This window comes from Protopterus annectens, chromosome 3.part0 (assembly GCF_019279795.1).
Source record: "Protopterus annectens isolate FY-2018-M chromosome 3.part0, PAN1.0, whole genome shotgun sequence".
Classification (NCBI taxonomy): Eukaryota; Metazoa; Chordata; order Ceratodontiformes; family Protopteridae; genus Protopterus; species Protopterus annectens.
Genome location: NC_056731.1, coordinates 248,659,506 through 248,676,781, shown reverse-complemented (window position 1 = coordinate 248,676,781; position 17,276 = coordinate 248,659,506). Strand labels below are relative to the sequence as shown.

The 17,276-nt window shown below is 44.2% G+C and overlaps 1 protein-coding gene and 1 pseudogene across 1 annotated transcript in view; both read right to left on the bottom strand.

The window, feature by feature from the left end:
* The window catches only part of ULK4 (unc-51 like kinase 4), a 4,087,308-nt gene that overhangs the window by 2,759,801 nt on the left and 1,310,231 nt on the right, over positions 1-17,276 (bottom strand). The window contains exon 18 of the mRNA XM_044064733.1: positions 5,114-5,221. Within this exon, the coding sequence (XP_043920668.1) occupies positions 5,114-5,221 (108 nt within the window). The remainder of the gene's footprint in view (positions 1-5,113; positions 5,222-17,276) is intronic.
* LOC122797413 lies at positions 9,336-9,486 on the bottom strand (annotated as a pseudogene).

Sequence of the window (17,276 nt, the reverse complement as noted above, 5' to 3'; positions counted from 1 at the left end):
ACGGGAAGAAAGTCGTTGAGGGCTTGCAACGTTAAAAGCACTGCTCTCATCTCCAGGACATTTATGTGCAGATGGTACTCGAACGGTTGCCACGTCCCATGAACCATCCTGCCCTGATAATGACCCCCCCCACCCGATCAGGGAGGCATCCGTGGTGACAGTGGCTATCGGGAAGGAGGTACAAAGCACCTGCCTTGGTGAACCTGAGACGATGTGATCCACCAAGCAAGATGTTCTTTGCATGTTTGTGTCACCAGAATCTGGTGACGCATTGGGAGTTGCTGGTATGACCACTGTGTGAACAGCATCCACTGAAGGAGGCATGTAGAATCGAGCCAGGAAGAAGAGTAATGGCCGCAGCCATGAGACCTAATACCTTTAGAACCATTCTGGCCTGTACTTTCTTGCTGGCCAGAATGATCCTGACATGAGTCTGAATGTCTGAAACTCTTTGTTCTGTAAGGGTAGCTGACATCCGAACAGTGTTTAAGTTTGCGCCTATGAAGGTAATAGACTGGCAGGGCGATAAGGATGACTTTCAAAGTTGACTGAGATGCCTAAATGAGAACAAAGGTCTATTGTGTAATCCCTGGCTTGTATAAGCTGATGCCTGGTGGTGGCTGACAGGAGCCAGTCGTCGAGATACGGAAACACCTGGAATCCTTGACGTCTCAGGTGAGCCGTGACCACTGCCATGCATTTGGTGAACACTCTGGGGGCTGTAGTGAGACCAAAGGGCAGGGCTCTGAACTGGAAGTGACTGGACCCCAGCCGAAAGCGGAGAAATCTCCTGGATCGTCTGTGAATTTTGATGTGATAGTACGCATCCTGAAGATCTATTGAGCACATCCAGTTGTCCTTCTGTAAGAAGGGCAGAATTGACTGAAGAGTGACCATTCGGAATCTTGTCTTCCTGACAGACTTGTTGAGTCTGCTGAGATCCAATATTGGTCTCCAGTCTCCCGTCTTTTTGGGGACCAAAAAGAACCTTGAGTAGATTCCGGGCTCTGAATGGTCTATTGTAATTGGCTGAATGGCTCTTTTTTGCAGTAGTTTTGCGATTTCTAACTCTGCAATCTCCCTTAGACCGGGTGGTACATCTGGAAGGGAACTTGAGGGGAAGGGACTTTCCTCGAAAGGAATTATGTAGCCCTTGGATATGATCGACTGTACCCATCTGTCTTGAGTGAGGGAATGCCAGGCTTCTGGGTACAGTGATAATCTTCCCCTGACTGCCTCCAAGGAGGGACAGCCGGGCGACCCCTCAGGGATGCTGAAAGGGCTTATCAGAGAGAGGCTCCCTGTTTCCCTGGTTCTTGGACCCCTCTGCCTCTAGAGCGTCTGTTGTTGTTACCCCTCTGCCTCTAGGGGTAAACTGACCACGTGAATCCGGCGTGACTCCTTGGGATTTACGGAACCACATCTTCCCACCCTTCTGTCCTTTGGGATAAGGCCTAGAAGGGGTGGAAAAACGGACTCCAACAGCAGAAAGAGTCTTGCCGTCCTGCTCACACCTGGTCAAGGTTTCCTTCACCTGAGGGCCAAACAAAGCTGACCCATCAAAGGGAGAATTTGTGAAGGACGCCTTAAAGGGATCCGAAAATCACATAGCCGCATCCAGGCTTGGCGCCTAAGAGCCACACCTGTGCCTGCGGCTCTACTCGCTCCATCCGCAGCATAAGATATTAGCCGCATGGAGGAGTTAGCAATGGAATTGAGGGTTCCTAGCTGCGAAGCAATCTTTCTTGAGCCCCTGCAGCTGTAGGATCCTGAACTACTTCTCCCAGCTCCTTCAGGATATCTCTCTGGAGTCTGGTGAAGTGACAAAGATAATTCAGCGAACGCATAGCAAAGGTCGCTGAGGAAAACATCCGCTTGCATACCTATCCATGGTCCTAGAGTCCTTATTAGGAGGATGGACGGCACGGAAGGATCTGCAAGTTCCTTTTGGTGGCCGCAGCCACCACCATGGCATCAGCGGGACACCCTTGGTAAGGAATTGTTTGTCACTGGGCAGTGATAAATTTTGAAGGCCTCCTAGGGACTGGCTCTACAGAGTCAGGAGCTGCCCACGCCTTCGTGCAATAACTTGCATAAGGGGGTCGAAGGCGGAGACACCCAGGAGGTGGAGGGCCGAGATCCAAACGCCTCTAGGTATACTGACTCATCCTCAGAGGGATTGTTGGTGGGCCAGTTTCCCTCTGTTTCAGAAGTTCTAGGATGTCTGAGAAGGAGACATCCTCAGAGGGGATCTAGGGGATCCCTCTGACTCATCAAAGTCAGTATCCAGTGACAGACTCGGGAGTCTACATGCTTCCTCTTACAAGTCCTCTTCCTAGGAGGATCTCCCGAAACATCAGGAGAGTCCTCGAAGAGGGGAAATTCCCAATGGGGAAACCTGAGGCGGAGGATCTCTGGGTCCTGTAGCAAGAGAAGTGGCAGAGATGTCAACAGGTACTATAGAGGGAGGAGCTACGGGAACAGACTGCTGACTGATACCAGTGGCCAGTACACTCTTCATTACCTCGAATGCTCCCTCCCAGGCAGGTCCGAGAGAACCCGCTCAAGAGCTAGGAACTCCGGGACCACCGAAGGGAAGTCTCCGAGGCAGATGTCGGAGCCGAGCTCACCAAGGCCGAGGCTCCAAGGGAAGAGCGGGCTCGGACAAGGGTCCGATGCCACTCACCCCTCGGAGGAGACCATGGAAGCCCGACCACGAATCCCTCTAAGGAAGAGGAGATAAGAGTAGAGGCTGAAGGAACAGAAGGGGTATCCGTCCTCCAGCCGTAGCAGTAACCATGCCCGAAGACTCCAACTCCAAACTCTGGGGTAGAGTTGAAGGAGGAACTATAACGGGGTGTGGACCAACAGTCGCCTGCTGAGACGGACTGTGTAGCATTTGGGCCAGTACCTGTGACTTGAGTAATCTACTGACCACTCTCTCTAGGTCATGATCTGACAACCTGGATGACCTTGAAGATCGGGTCCGATGGCTCCGTTCCGATAGAAGAGGCGGCCGAGCCGAAAGTATCGGCTCCAAGGAAGGAGACCTCGACCTCTTCCTGGAATGAGCCGATACTACAGATCCTGTCGGCGCCGACTTCTCGGAGCCGACAGAACGGCTCGATGTATCGGCTCCAGCCGGAGCCGATACAGCCACCAAAGTAACGGTGTCGGAGCCGATCGGAGCCGACACCGATGCCTGTGCCACATGGGTGTCGGAGCCGATCGGAGCCGACATCAGTGGTCAAAATAGGTTCGGCACCGATAGCCATCGGTGCCGGCGCTAAGCCAGAATCGGCTCCAGCCGGAGCCGATCTCGACTCAGTATGAGTCGGAGCCGAGGCCGCAGGCTTAGGAACAGAAGCCTGGGCCTTGGAAACTCTTGCTGGTTTTGATGGAGCCGACTTAGCCGGAGAGCCCTCCGGCTTAAGAAGGCCCCCAAGAACCAGTTTGTTATGTCTCTCCTGCAGGACTCTTTGGCTGAAGGAGTGACAAATAGCACAGGAGTCCTGCAGGTGAAGAGGGCCCAGACAATACAGGCAAGAAGTGTGACCATCTGTCAGAGACATCTTCTGACAGCACGAGTCACACTTCTTAAAACCTGAGACCCTCTCCTTTGACATGGTGCCGAAAAACACACACACACACACCAGTCAAAAATTAACTTAAATAAATACCAAAGGTATTCTACAAAACCAATACACACACCCTAACAGGGGGGGGATGGGAAGGGTTTTTTAAGATACACTAACAAAAAATAAAGGAGACAGGAAATTTCTGTCAGAAAAGGAATAATATAAGTTTAAAACTATCAATACAAGGTTTTTTAGTAAAAAGGGGCTTAAAACTCACAAAAGTGAACAACTTACCAGGAGCTGGTAAAGAGAAGACCTCCCAAGCGAAGCGGCAAACGAGATCTGGGTACTTACTGCCTTGCATCATGGGATATGGGGCTGCCTCGAGCTGGTAAAAGGAGTTCTCGAGCTAAAGCAAGTGCCGAGTCGGAGCCGAGGATCGGCTCCGAACCCATCAAGCAAGAATGAAGGCGAGATTGACAACTTAACATTGATTATTTTGAGCTGGGATATAGGATCTGAACTGCATTAACATAGTCTAGCCTTACCAAGTTTAATGCTACAGACTGCCAAATAAGAAATTACTATAAATGGAAATCAAAATCTAAACAATTACACTTTAAGTATTAAGAACTGCAGGTGGGATCTTTAGAAAAGGGAAGGAGCAAATTACACAGAAACAAATGGAATTTGTGAAAACAATACATGCACAATAATGTAAAGGAGGAGGAGGAATGAGGTCTAAAGGAAGGCAGGAATTTATGTACTGTATGCATGAATGAACATTGTTAAAAAGAAATGTATACAGCATGGAAATAATCATGGAAATTGCTACTATAGTCTGTTTTCTTTTCCATTAATATATCTGTACTCATATGTCATACTTTAAATGTGATGATTCAGTAAAGATCAGACAATACAAATGACTGTGAAACCACTAGTCAGTAGAGTATCAAGGGGTTATCAGTGAAAAAGAAGAAAGGCATAACTTTGTACAAAGAGCTTCTGTTGTTCCAAGTGAAAGAACTATGTGCAATAATGGAAACTCCATCTGGACAGTGAGATGGCACACAGAAAGCCAACAGAACAGAAAAATGAAACAAAACAAACCAGTTATGTGGAGTACAAAAATGAACACCTCACTATGACTCAGACGACAAAGGACTGACCAATGATGCAGGCACTTGAGGAGCTGGCGAGGTTGGATGGGAGCGAAGGGCTGAAACCTGCTCACCCATCTTGGGTAAAAGGAAGCAGTCTGGCCAGCTACAAGGTTGGCACCTACTGGAGATGAGGTGTGCTTTACACAGCACATGCTGTGCTTGATGGTGCTGTCTGTCACTTCATAACTGGTCATTTATCAAAAAAGAAAAGCCATATCTCTACACACACATGCACTGCCTGCAGTCTAGAATCCATTAAGGTCATTAAATGTAATAACTGATCATGACAATATTTACTACTCCAGCCTTGAGGAAGAAATGTTGCCATTTTAAAACTATACATACATTACTACAAGTTATGCCATTTCTTACCTGTTTAGCTATGAGATGAAGGATCTCACCCAAGGATGGTATTATCAACTGCTTTAGTTTGCCATTTCTAAAATTTTCTCTTACCAGCTCAGTTAACATTGTGACTGCCTAAGAACAAAGCAAAAAAAATGTATATTTGAAGAGTCCTAATTCAACAGAAGCATTTTATTTACAGTGTTTCAACCCATTATTATCATTAGTTTAATGATTGAATTAAAAAGTACAGCTAAAACAGGCTTAATTTGTTTAGACATTTTGCACTGTGAATCAAAATACATCTAAGTTAATTAACCCAGATTTTATTTTATATAAAAGCCAGCGAGGGTCTTATGAAATTATAAGAAGTTATTATAAAAAAAATAATCAGTAACCACAAGTCTAACCTCATTGACATAATACTATTGTAAAAAAGAACAAAAAAAAAAAAACAGAACACAGTAAACATAACAACCTTTTCACTCTTTCATTCTAATAGCAGATCCTTCCTCAGAGTAATAAAACATGGTACAATCCAAAGTAAATAACTTAAAAGTCAAGTGATTTTTCTCAACCTGTTAAGATCAATAACTCAAAAATTTAAAAAAAAAAATCTTACAAACGCACACAATTACAGTAAAACATGTTTGCACGTAAAGCCATCATGAAATAAACTTTACCAAACCATTTAATTGTAAAAAAAAAAAAAAAAATTTACAATTTCCCTCTCCTTACTATCAACAAACTACTAACAAAAGTGGCATTGTTCAATCCTGGAAAGTTAGTCACATATAATAATAATTACCAGTGTAATTCCCTGGCCTCTAAACAAGCTACCCAATTTCGTCCCCTACCAAAGGGGGCAACGCTCTCTAATATGTGGAAAGTAAACTTCATAAATGAAGTACACATATAAATATGTCTAAAAAGGGCATTGGTGGTATTGCCCCTTTTTTATCGCATATAGATGTTAGTAAATTCTTTTTTTAATCGCTTTTGTTTTTTCCCCATATAAAATGAAGGACAAGACATGCACTATGCCAAGTACAGTACCCTATTTGTTTTACAATTAAATCTTCCATTGGGGCACAGAAGCCTTGGATAATTAGCCACTGTTATATTGACTGCTTTATAAGTATAATATCATTGTACACAGGAAACGCATTTTTTCATAACCTTGCTCACAATGAACACAGCCCTTGATGTTTCTTTTTCAAAGAATGATTTTTAACCTCCTTCCCCATTTATATGGCCTCAAACAGTTGCCCTATGCAGCACGATTGAAAAAGCTAAGACTGTTCTCTGTTGCATACCGCTTTCTCAGAGGCAATCTCTGTCTAATGTACAGAGCCATGTCCAACCCAGAATTGTTGAACATGCTCCATCTTAGCAAAACCAAATCTACTCGAGCTACACACGATCGGGATATAAACCTCAACACAACAATGAACAGAACATGCTGGAGGGATAGATTCCCCTCGCAGAGACTTCCCTTACTATGGAACAGGGTCCCGATTTACATAAGACAGAGCCCCTCACTATCACTCTTCAAGAGGAACCTTGATGAGTGGATGGGTAACAGAAAGTTCACACCGGGGATCACACCAACAGCACTACTAGATAGGGGCCAAGGGTACCAGCGGAACTACTAAAGGGGCGGTGAATACCGCACAACGTGGCTGGGCTAATATATGCCTTCGGGCAGATAGCCCAGTACCAACCTATGAACCTATATACAAAAGTGGGTTGATTCCCCAAGCTGGCTATATAAACACAAAGGCTGGAAAACCAGCATCTGATTTTTTGGTTAAAAAGACCCAAATCTTGTTAGTCCTATAATTATGATCATATACCATTGCCTCAGAGAAATCATCATTATGTTTTACTTTTAAACTGTTTGGGTGTTGAAGAAGAGATTGAAATCTTTCTACCTTTTCCCACTTTGTCACTCACCCTTTGAACTAAATCAACATGATATTTTCATTCCAGAAACATCTCTCACATAATAGACATTTGTTCCATAAAATACCTGTCTTCAAATATTAAACGAGAAATATGTACCATCTGACCTTTAAAAGTGTTCTTTTTCTGCCACACTGGGTGGCAACTGTGACAGTATAACAAGCTTTTGGGGAAAGTGTCCTTTGTAAATATATTAGATTCATATCTATGCTTCTGGTTGTTTTTAGTAAATTTATCACATTCATCTTTATCATAATCAAACTGAATCAACAAAAACTCTATAGTACTGTTAATATAACACATTAATTCCTGTAATTTTAAAAAATCACCTGTCCTTACTAAAAAAAAAGAAAATCATCCAAAAAGAAAATGTACATTCATTAGGTGGTGGTGTTCAGTTGTAAAAATGCAATTCATCTTCCACCACCAAAGCACTATAGTTGCAAAAACTGCGGCAGCTGGTAACCCCATTGCCACCCTTGTTTGCTTGTTTAAAATATTAATTTTCAAAAAAATACATTTTTTGTTAAAATTCCCTTTTGCAGCTTACTAAAATATTTGAAAAAAATATATATTGATTTCCTGTTGTTGCAAACTAGGATCCTTAGGTAAGACTTCAATAAACCACTCTGATCCCTGTGGAATGTGGTATTACAAGAAATAAATCCTTTACATCTATTGTCACTAATCAGTGAATTCAGAATTTCCCAGAAAGCTTAAAAAGTTCCATGAATCTCACAACATGTAGTGATTAGCATAAAAAAATTACAGCCTAAAATCTACATATTTTGCTAGGGGGTTCAGATTTTGAACCTCCCGTCGTCATCATCAGTCTTAATGGTGAGTTAATTAATAACGTGCGTATCTTAGTAATACCAAACGCACTTGCTATGATAAGGGGGGAGGTGTTGTTATTATAGACAATATGTTTTAGTCACAAAAAATGATGCAGTACCTAAATGATGGAGAGCTCATTTTTTAATGTCCCATTAGCATGCCATCACAAAAACAGATGTAGGTGCTACATAACTACTATCCAATACTCCAAAGTAATAAACAAGGCTAAGGAGCATTACATGCCTGATTTGTGGTTAAGGGATTTAGCTTTAAAATACTTATTACCAAGAGAATTGGTTGACTACTTAAGTGTTGAAAATATGCTAAGTGCATCCCTACTACAGTAGAAAGTCTGGTGCACATTTGGGAAAAATGTGACACTCTTGTTTGAAAAGGCATTATATCAACACCTTTGCCAGTGCTAACATGGTTGAAATAAGAACAGTAAACACCTTTACAATGTAAGTGTGTAGCCTTGCAAATGTAAAAGTGCCACAAGCTGATTCAGCGGTGCAGATGGCATGTTAATGGGACACTTTCAAAAAGATATGCTACCTCTGACAAGCTCTGCAGAAAGCCTTTGAAGTTGCAGTCACAAAAACAGTTGCATTTGCTACATAATTACTTTCCAATAGTCCAAAGTAATGAACAGGTCTAAGGAGAAAGCTCAATTGTTTTATTTTAAGTTGCAATAATAACTCTGTTTTCAGTTTTAATTGTTTACTTGTTGCACTCCATGCAGCAACATTTGTAATAGCTATGCAATGTTTTAAATCAACAGAAACATGTATACTGCTTCCCTGAGAGCAACAGCACTTGTGAAAGGGAAATTATGTATTTTTATCAATGGCAGCTATTTTTTAACAATGGTAGCTATTACTTCCACTGTTTGGTACTGGAGGACACTGCTTGCCAAATTAGTGTCATTTATTTTATTTTCCATTGCTGGGTATTAGAAAGCAACACCTGTCAGTTCTTGTCATAGCTGTATTACTTCCCTGTGATCAATATAACTTGTGGAAGCAATGCTATTTTATTTCAATTAACAGCAAAATATTCTATGTTGTTAAACCAATATTATTATTTGTTATTATTAAGAGTAGCTATTACAGTTCTTTAGGTGGTTCTAGAAAATAGAGCTTGTTATAATCTGTACTCTGTGGATGTTGCTCATTTGTGGAAATGCTATTATTTTTAGAAACATGATTTCAAGAATTGAAACAACTTTAAAAACAATGTCTAGTACAGTCAGCTACACAGTTCACAAATAAGATTTATCAGCAATTTTAACATAAAGGCACTGGATTAAACTTCCAAGTTTCTTTCAGCATATGTATTCGTGTCCTGCTGTTTACAGAATAACAATAAATGATCTCCTGAATTGCTTCTCCATTTTTACCCTACTCATGAAAATAGTTGAAAGCACAATGACATACATGATAAATATATTTGCACCAATAGAACAACATAAATTATGCAGCTGAGTTTCCCACATTTGGGGAAATCACAGAGGCCAACCCAAATGAAGTGCAATGGAAGAGCCTCACCCTGGGGAAACCACTTTCTTGATTGTGGTATTCTCCCTGTAAGGTAATTGGTCAGAGTAAGACATTACTTTACACTTTCCCAACTAGTCACTTTCCATAAACATATCTATTGTCTAGACAAATGCCGAAGTTTAAAAATTATTCTCCAACCTTATAACCCAGCTAGACAGCTGAGATCCACTGGCAAAATTATATTAACTGTTACAAAAACTTGCAATTCCTCTGATGACTCTTTGTACTCCTCTCTTTCATGGCCAAGATGTGCAACTCCCTTCCTCTCACTCTAAGAAACGCAGTGGACTCAAAGAGACTACCTAAGAGATACCTGGCTCTGTACAGGGATAAGTCCTGGATGATAAACATCTTGCCCCTTACTATCATCAATTCTTTCAAGGCACTATACCCTTAGTTACTGGTACAAAATCTCCTCCTCGTCCTCTGCCTCTCCCTATTCCTCCTCCTACATATCCTAAAATATTCTCTCACCTTTTAACACTAATCCTCCATTTCTTCTTTTTCTTGCCTTCTACCAAGCTCTTTTCCAAATATGTTTCATAGCTCTTTAGATGGTATTGCTATTAATTAACGATACCCTGTTTAAATGTTACGTACTTCTTGATTACTTGTATACCTCTGTTCACTATGTTCTTTATGTAAGTTTTTTTTCTCCACAGAAAAAGTTTCATAGATCATTAGAAGATGCTGCTATTAATGGTACTCAGTTTAAATTCTGTATATTTGTTGATTACTTGTATAACTCTGTTTATATGTTCTTTATGTAATACTGGAATTATTCTGGAGCTTTTCTCCCTGAACATCTGCTGAAAAGCTGCAGCTTTCTGCCCAATCAGACTATCCTGGTAAAGAAATCCAAGCATTAGATAAATAAATAGAAAACACAGTTAATTAGCTCTAATGAAAATACAGTATTTTGGCTGAAAACTATTGTGGGTTTTACAAAGAAGTATTCTTAAGGATTTGAACTCCTCACCTTATCTAGTCTGTTCAGAATGAGTATTCCAGAGGAAGGAGTTGATCAATCCTGCTCAGCTTTTTAAAAGACAGATTCTACATACTATGCTAACAGTACATGTATTTTTGAAAACATCAGGAAAAAGTCCCCTTGTACCAGATTCACAAATTGAAAGTCATGTGGATTCCACTGCCCTTCTCTTTTCTTCTTGCTATAAATGGTCAAGCCTACGACCATGTCAAGTGCCGTCCAATAATGTCACTATATCTGAATCCTTTAACCAAAGAACATGAAGGGACAACCTACAATGAAAGCTGAGGTATTTTCTTTGTAAAAAAGCAAGATCTGCCTGCTGGCTCCAGATACTGCTGAGCCACTGCATTCTTCTGTTCCAGTTTTTCCTGCATGAATACACCCATTCACAGTAACTGGATACCTGAACTAATGTTTGGAAGATGGTCATCACAGTCAAAGTCCAAATTTCCAAAGCACTAGTGTCAGAACTTTTTCAAACCAAAACACTATTGTACAATACTGAAGGCACAACTATTTAAAAACGGGTCTATATCATAAAATAAGAAGTTATGTACCTACCATAACGTTCCATGTTAGTTGTCTTCTTCTCGCCTTCTTTCTTGCTGGATGGGTTCGGAGCCGACCCTCGGCTCCGACTCGGCCAATACTAAAGCTCGAGAGCTAATTCCACTGGCTCGAGGCTCCCCTATATCCCACAATGCTAGGTGGTAACTACTCAGATCTCATTTGATAGCTAAAACCAAGCAGTTCTGGTCTCCATAGAATGGAGAAGAGAGAAAAGGAACCCACCTCTATATATAAAACTGTGGGTAAAACTACCGCAAACATAAAAAGGGAGAACAGAGGTGGTAGAACATGTGGGAAGGAAAAAATCCCAATGGAAGATACCAAATATTCCTATCGGCCTGTCCAGGCTAGGGGGAAGGAGGGTGGGACGCAAGAAAGAAGGTGAGAAGAAGACAACTAACATGGAACGTTATGGTAGGTACATAACTTCTTAATGTTAAGTTGTCAATCTCGCCTTCATTCTTGCTGGATGGGACCGCGTCCCTAGCACCTTATCCCGGGTGGCCTATCGGAACAGACTCTTGAGAACAGTGGAACCAAAGTTGGCACGGTTTCTGGAGGCCATATCCAATTTGTAATGTAAAATAAAGGTATGAGGAGAAGCCCATGTGGCTGCTGCACAAATGGAATCTATTGGCAGCCTGTCCTGAAAAGCTACAGATGTAGCTAATGTCCTAGTTGAATGAGCTCTAGGTCTTGAAGGCAGTTTTTGATGTCTGATTTCATAGATGAAGGTAATTATAGAGGTAAGCCATCTTGAAAGGGACACTTTAGTAACTGGAAGGCCCAATTTCCCTTCCGCATAAGACAGGAAAAGCTGATCAGATTTCCTGAACTGTTTAGTCCTGTCTAAATAATATCTAAGTTGGCGGTGAACATCTAGGAAATGTAACTTTTGTTCCGACCTGTTGGAATAATCAGGGAAGAAAACGGGGAGATCAATCGTCTGGTTTAGGTTTGCCTCAGAGGAAACCTTAGGCAAGAAGGACGGATTAGTCCGGAGGGACACCCTGTCTTTATGGAAAACTAAGTAAGGAGGATGACTGCAAAGAGCATGAAGTTCAGATACCCTTCTAGCTGAAGTTATGGCTACTAGAAAAAGTGTTTTCCATGAGAGCAACTTAAGAGGGCATGAAGCCGCTGGTTCAAGGGGAGAATCAAGGATGCTAGGACCAAATTCAAGTCCCATTGAGGTGGAGGATCTTTGATTGGGGGCTTGAGCAGAAAAACACCTCTTAAAAAGGCTTTGCAGAGCTTATGGGACATGATACTGGAGTCTGAGACACCTACATGAAAGTTAGATATAGCAGCTAGTTGTACTCTAATGGTAGATGAGGAAGAGCCTAAATGAAAGAGCTCTGCCAGAAAGTCTAGGATAGACTGGATAGGTGCAGTGAAGGGGTCTATATTTTTTGATGCTGCCCAGAAGGAAAAACGTTTCCACTTACTATTATAAATCTTCCTGGTAGAAGACTTGTGAGAGGCTATCAGGATGTTACGGACCGAATGAGAGATTAAGAGAAGCCTGGCTAGGGTAGGAATCGGAGAAACCACGCTGTGAGGTTGAGAGATTGAAGGGAGTGGTGCAGCTGGCCCAACTGGTGGGTCAAAAGATCTGGCACCGGGTCCAGATGCCAAGGCTGCTCTAACAGGTAATGATGGAGGAATGGAAACCGTATCTGTCGAGGCCAGTAAGGGGCAATGAGGATCATGGTAACTCTCAAGGCGATAGCTTTCTGAATTAATTGAGATATCAGTGGAAAGGGGGGGAAAGCATACAGAAGTCCCCGGGGCCAATGGTGGACTAGAGCGTCTCTGGTGGGATGGCCTGTTAATGGGAAGAGAGTGAAGAAGTCGTGACACTTGCTGTTTTGGGGAGTAGCAAAAAGATCGCACCAAGGCTGGCCTCATCTTTGGAAGACTTCTTCCAGCACTGATATTTTTAGAGACTACTCATGAGGCATGAGAATGGCCCTGCTCAACTTGTCCGCAATCACGTTGGACTTCCTGGGAATGTGCGTTGCTATCAGAAAACACTGAGAAGAAATCGCTCACTGCCAAAGTCTGAGTGCCTCTCGACATAAGGGGTAGGACTTGGTTCCGCCCTGTTTGTTGATGTAACATACTACGGACATGTTGTCCGTCTGAATTGCAATAGTCCCTGTGGGAAGAGAGTCCTGAAGGGATTGCAACGCTAAAAGCACTGCTCTCATCTCTAAGACATTTATGTGCAAGTGGCACTCGAAAGGTTGCCACGTGCCCTGGACTGTCCTGCCCTGATAATGCCCCCCCACCACCCGATCAGGGAGGCGTCTGTTGTCACTGTGGCGATTGGGGGGGGGAGAATGAAGGGTCTGCCCTGGAGAACTTGAGGTGATGTGATCCACCAAGACAGGTGATTCTTGCATGATTGAGTTAGTAGGATGATGTGAGACATCGGGAGCTGTTGGAAGGACCATTGAGTAAACAGCATCCACTGGAGGATCCGCATGTGAAAACGAGCTAAGGGGAGAAGTGTAATAGTAGCTGCCATGAGTCCTAATACCTTCAAGACTACCCTGGCTTTGACCTTGTTGCATTGAAGTAGAAGGTAAACTTGTTTGCGGATATCTAACTCTCTTCTGTAAGTCTGGCAGAAAGATTGACTGTGTCTAAGGTGGCGCCTATAAAGGTAATAGATTGACAAGGCGACAAGGCAGATTTTTCGAAATTTATTGAAATGCCTAGAGCTTGGCAAGTTTGGATGGTGAAGTCTCTGGATAGAAGCAGTTGATGTCTGGTGGTGGCGGTAAGGAGCCAGTTGTCCAAATATGGAAACACCTGGAATCCTTGACGTCTCAAGTGAGCCGCGACCACTGCCATGCATTTGGTAAACACTCAGGGGGGGCTCTAGTGAGACCAAAGGGCAGGGCTCTGAACTGGTAGTGACTGGCTCCCAGCCTGAAGCGGAGAAACCTCCTGGAGCGTCTGTGCATTTTGATATGGTAGTACGCATCCTGAAGGTCTATCGAGCACATCCAATTGTCCTGACCCAAGAAAGGTAGAATGGACTGTAGCGTGACCATCCAGAATTTAGTTTTTTTGATATAATTGTTTAACTTGCTGAGATCCAGTATTGGTCTCCAGTCCCCTGTTTTTTTTTTGGTACCAAAAAGAATTTGGAGTAGATTCTGGATCCTTGCTGGTCTGCTGGGACTGGTTGGATAGCTCTTTTTGACAGCAGCTTTGATATTTCTAATGCTGCTTGTTCCCTTAGACTGGGTGGAACGTCTGGAAGGGATCCTTTGGGTTGGGATGGGATGTGAATAAAGGGAATTTTGTAACCCTCGGATATGATTGACTGTACCCATTTGTCTTGAGTGAGGGAAAGCCAGGCTTTTGGGTACAGTGATAATCTTCCCCTAACTGCCTCCGAAGGTGGACAGGCGGGCAGCTCCTCAGGGATGCTGAAAGGGTTTATCAGAGAAAGTTTCTCTGCTACCCTGGTTTTGTGGACCACCTCTGCCCCTAGGGCGGCATCTATTGCTATTCCCCCCTCTGCCTCTAGAGGGGATTCGACCTTGTGTGTCAGATGAGACTCCCTGTGGTTTGCGGAACCACATTTTTCCTCCCTTCTGACCTTTTGGATAAGGTCTAGAAGGGGTAGAAAAACGGACTCCCACGGCAGAGAGAGTCTTACCTTCCTGCTCGCACCTAGTCAATGTATCCTTCACCTGAGGTCCAAACAATGTTGAGCCATCAAAGGGGGAATTGGTGAAGGACACCTTGAAAGGGTCTGCAAAATTGCAAAGCCGCATCCAGGCGTGACGTCGTAAAGCTACACCTGTGCCTGCGGCCCTACTCGCCCCATCAGCCGCATATGAGATAAGCCGCATGGAGGAGTTGACAATCGAATTCAGGGTTGCCAACTGGGAGTTCATTTTGTCTTGGAACCACTCAGCTGTTGGATCCTGCATGGCCTCACCCATATCCTTGAGCAAATCTCTCTGGAGATGGGTAAAGTGACACAAGTAGTTCAGCGACCGCATTGAAAAGGTCGCTGATGAAAACATCCGCTTACTGTACCTGTCCATGGTCCTAGACTCCTTATTAGGAGGATGGACAGGTACCGAAGGATCGACTAACTCCTTCTTAGTGGCTGCGGCCACCACCATGGCATCAACAGAGACACCTTTAGATAGAAACTCTTTCTCTTTAGGGGCAGTAATAAATTTTGACGGCCTCCTTGGGGTAGGTTCCACTGAATCAGGGGCCGTCCAAGCCTTCCTTGCCACCACTTCCATAAGGGGGTCAAAGGGAGGGGACACCCAGGAGGTGGAAGGGCTAGAGCCAAACGCCTCAAGGTAAACCGACTCGTCCTCCGAAGGGTTAAGGGAGGGCCAGTTCCCCCTCTGTTTCAGGATTTCAAGGATGTCAGCAAAAGAGACATCCTCAGAGGGGGACCGAGGGGAACCTTCATATTCCTCCAAGTCGGTGTCAGAGGTGATAGACTCAGGGGAGTCAATGTGCTTCCTCTTGCACTGTCTCTTCTGAGGGGGTTCTCCTACCGGATCAGGAGAGGCCTCGGAAGAGGAGGATATTCCCAATGGGGAAACCTGAGGAGCTGACTCTCTACGGTCTGTTACAAGGGGGTGGGTAGAAACCACCGCAGGCACTGAAGAGGGAGGAGCTGACGGAGCCGACTGTGGGGTAGACACTGGGTCTAGCACGCTCCACATGACCTCAAAGGTGCCCCTATCAGCCAAGGCTCCGAGGAGACAAGGACCCCCCGGCACCGACAGGGACGGCTCCGAGGCTGATGTCGGAGCCGAACTCACCAGCGCCGACACCCCGAGAGGGAGAACGGGGTCGGACAAGGGTCAGATGTCACTCGCCCCCTCGGAGCCGACGAGGGAAGCCTGGCGCCGGGATCCCTCCAAGGAGGAAATCGGAGCAGACGACGGAGCCGAAAGGGAAGGTATCGGCTCCGAAGCACTGACAGCCATGGCTTCGATGAGCCCCGGCTCCGAACTCAAAGGAGTCAGAGGAGGAATAAAATCAGGGATGGGAATAGCCGCTGACTGTTGAGTAGGGCTATGCAGCATTTGGGCCAGTGCCTCGGACTTGAGAAGTCTACTCACCTCCCTTTGTAAGTCATGGTCGGACAGCCTGGAGGACCGAGAGGAATGAGACCTATGGCTCCGCTCTGACAGAAGAGGGGATCCCGGAGCCGAGTGGATGCAGCAATTGGAAGGGGACCTAGACCTCTTCTTTGAAGGTGGCTCCAATAAGCCTATCGGAGCCAACTGAGTCTTGACAACCTCGGCTCTGGCCGGAGCCGAGGTAACGGTATGAGACTTCGAAACATCGACTCCAGTCAAAGCATCTTTAATGCTCCCAGGAGACGGCTCTGAAGCTGGAGCCGACGGCCTGGAAGTCTTAGAAGGCTTCCCCGATGCAGACTGGGTCGGGGGGGCCTTCAGGCTTTAACAAGCCTCGACGTATGAGCTTGTTTTTGCGTTCCTGCAGGACTCTAGGGCTGAATGCATGGCAAACAGCACATGAGTCCTGCAGGTGCAAAGGTCCCAGGCAATAGACACAAGAAGTGTGACCGTCTGTCAGAGACATTTTCTGACAGCACGAATCACACTTCTTGAAGCCTGAGACCTTGGAATCTTTAGACATCCTGAAAGGCTGTATGAAAAACACAAACACAACACACAGACACACCCTTTAACCAAATAAAAATCCAGTGACACTGAAAGGACAGGGAAAAAAAAGGAGTGGGCCAAAGGCCTAAAAGTTAAAAAGGGGATAAAATGGGAATTAAAACACAAGGGGGACCAGATTTAAACTAAAGGGATACTCTGTATAAAAACTAAACTAAATAGAAAAAAATAGGGGTAGAATTTGAAGTTTTTAAACAAGAAAACTTACTAACCTGCCAGAGCCGGTAGAAGAAGCACCTCATCAGCTAAGCGGCAAACGAGATCTGAGTAGTTACCGCCTAGCATTGTGGGATATAGGGGAGCCTCGAGCCAGTGGAATTAGCTCTTGAGCTTTAGTATTGGCCGAGTCGGAGCCGAGGGTCGGCTCCGAACCCATCCAGCAAGAATGAAGGCGAGATTGACAACTTAACATTTGAAGTTGCAAAACCTTGAATATTATGATATCAAACCCAAAACCTCGAAAACTGACAACAGCAAAGGCGCAGAATATAGAATTCTTTCCCAGGGAAAGAATTTGGTGGGCCGTTTCCAAGGCTTTGCTATTTCCTCCACTGTGG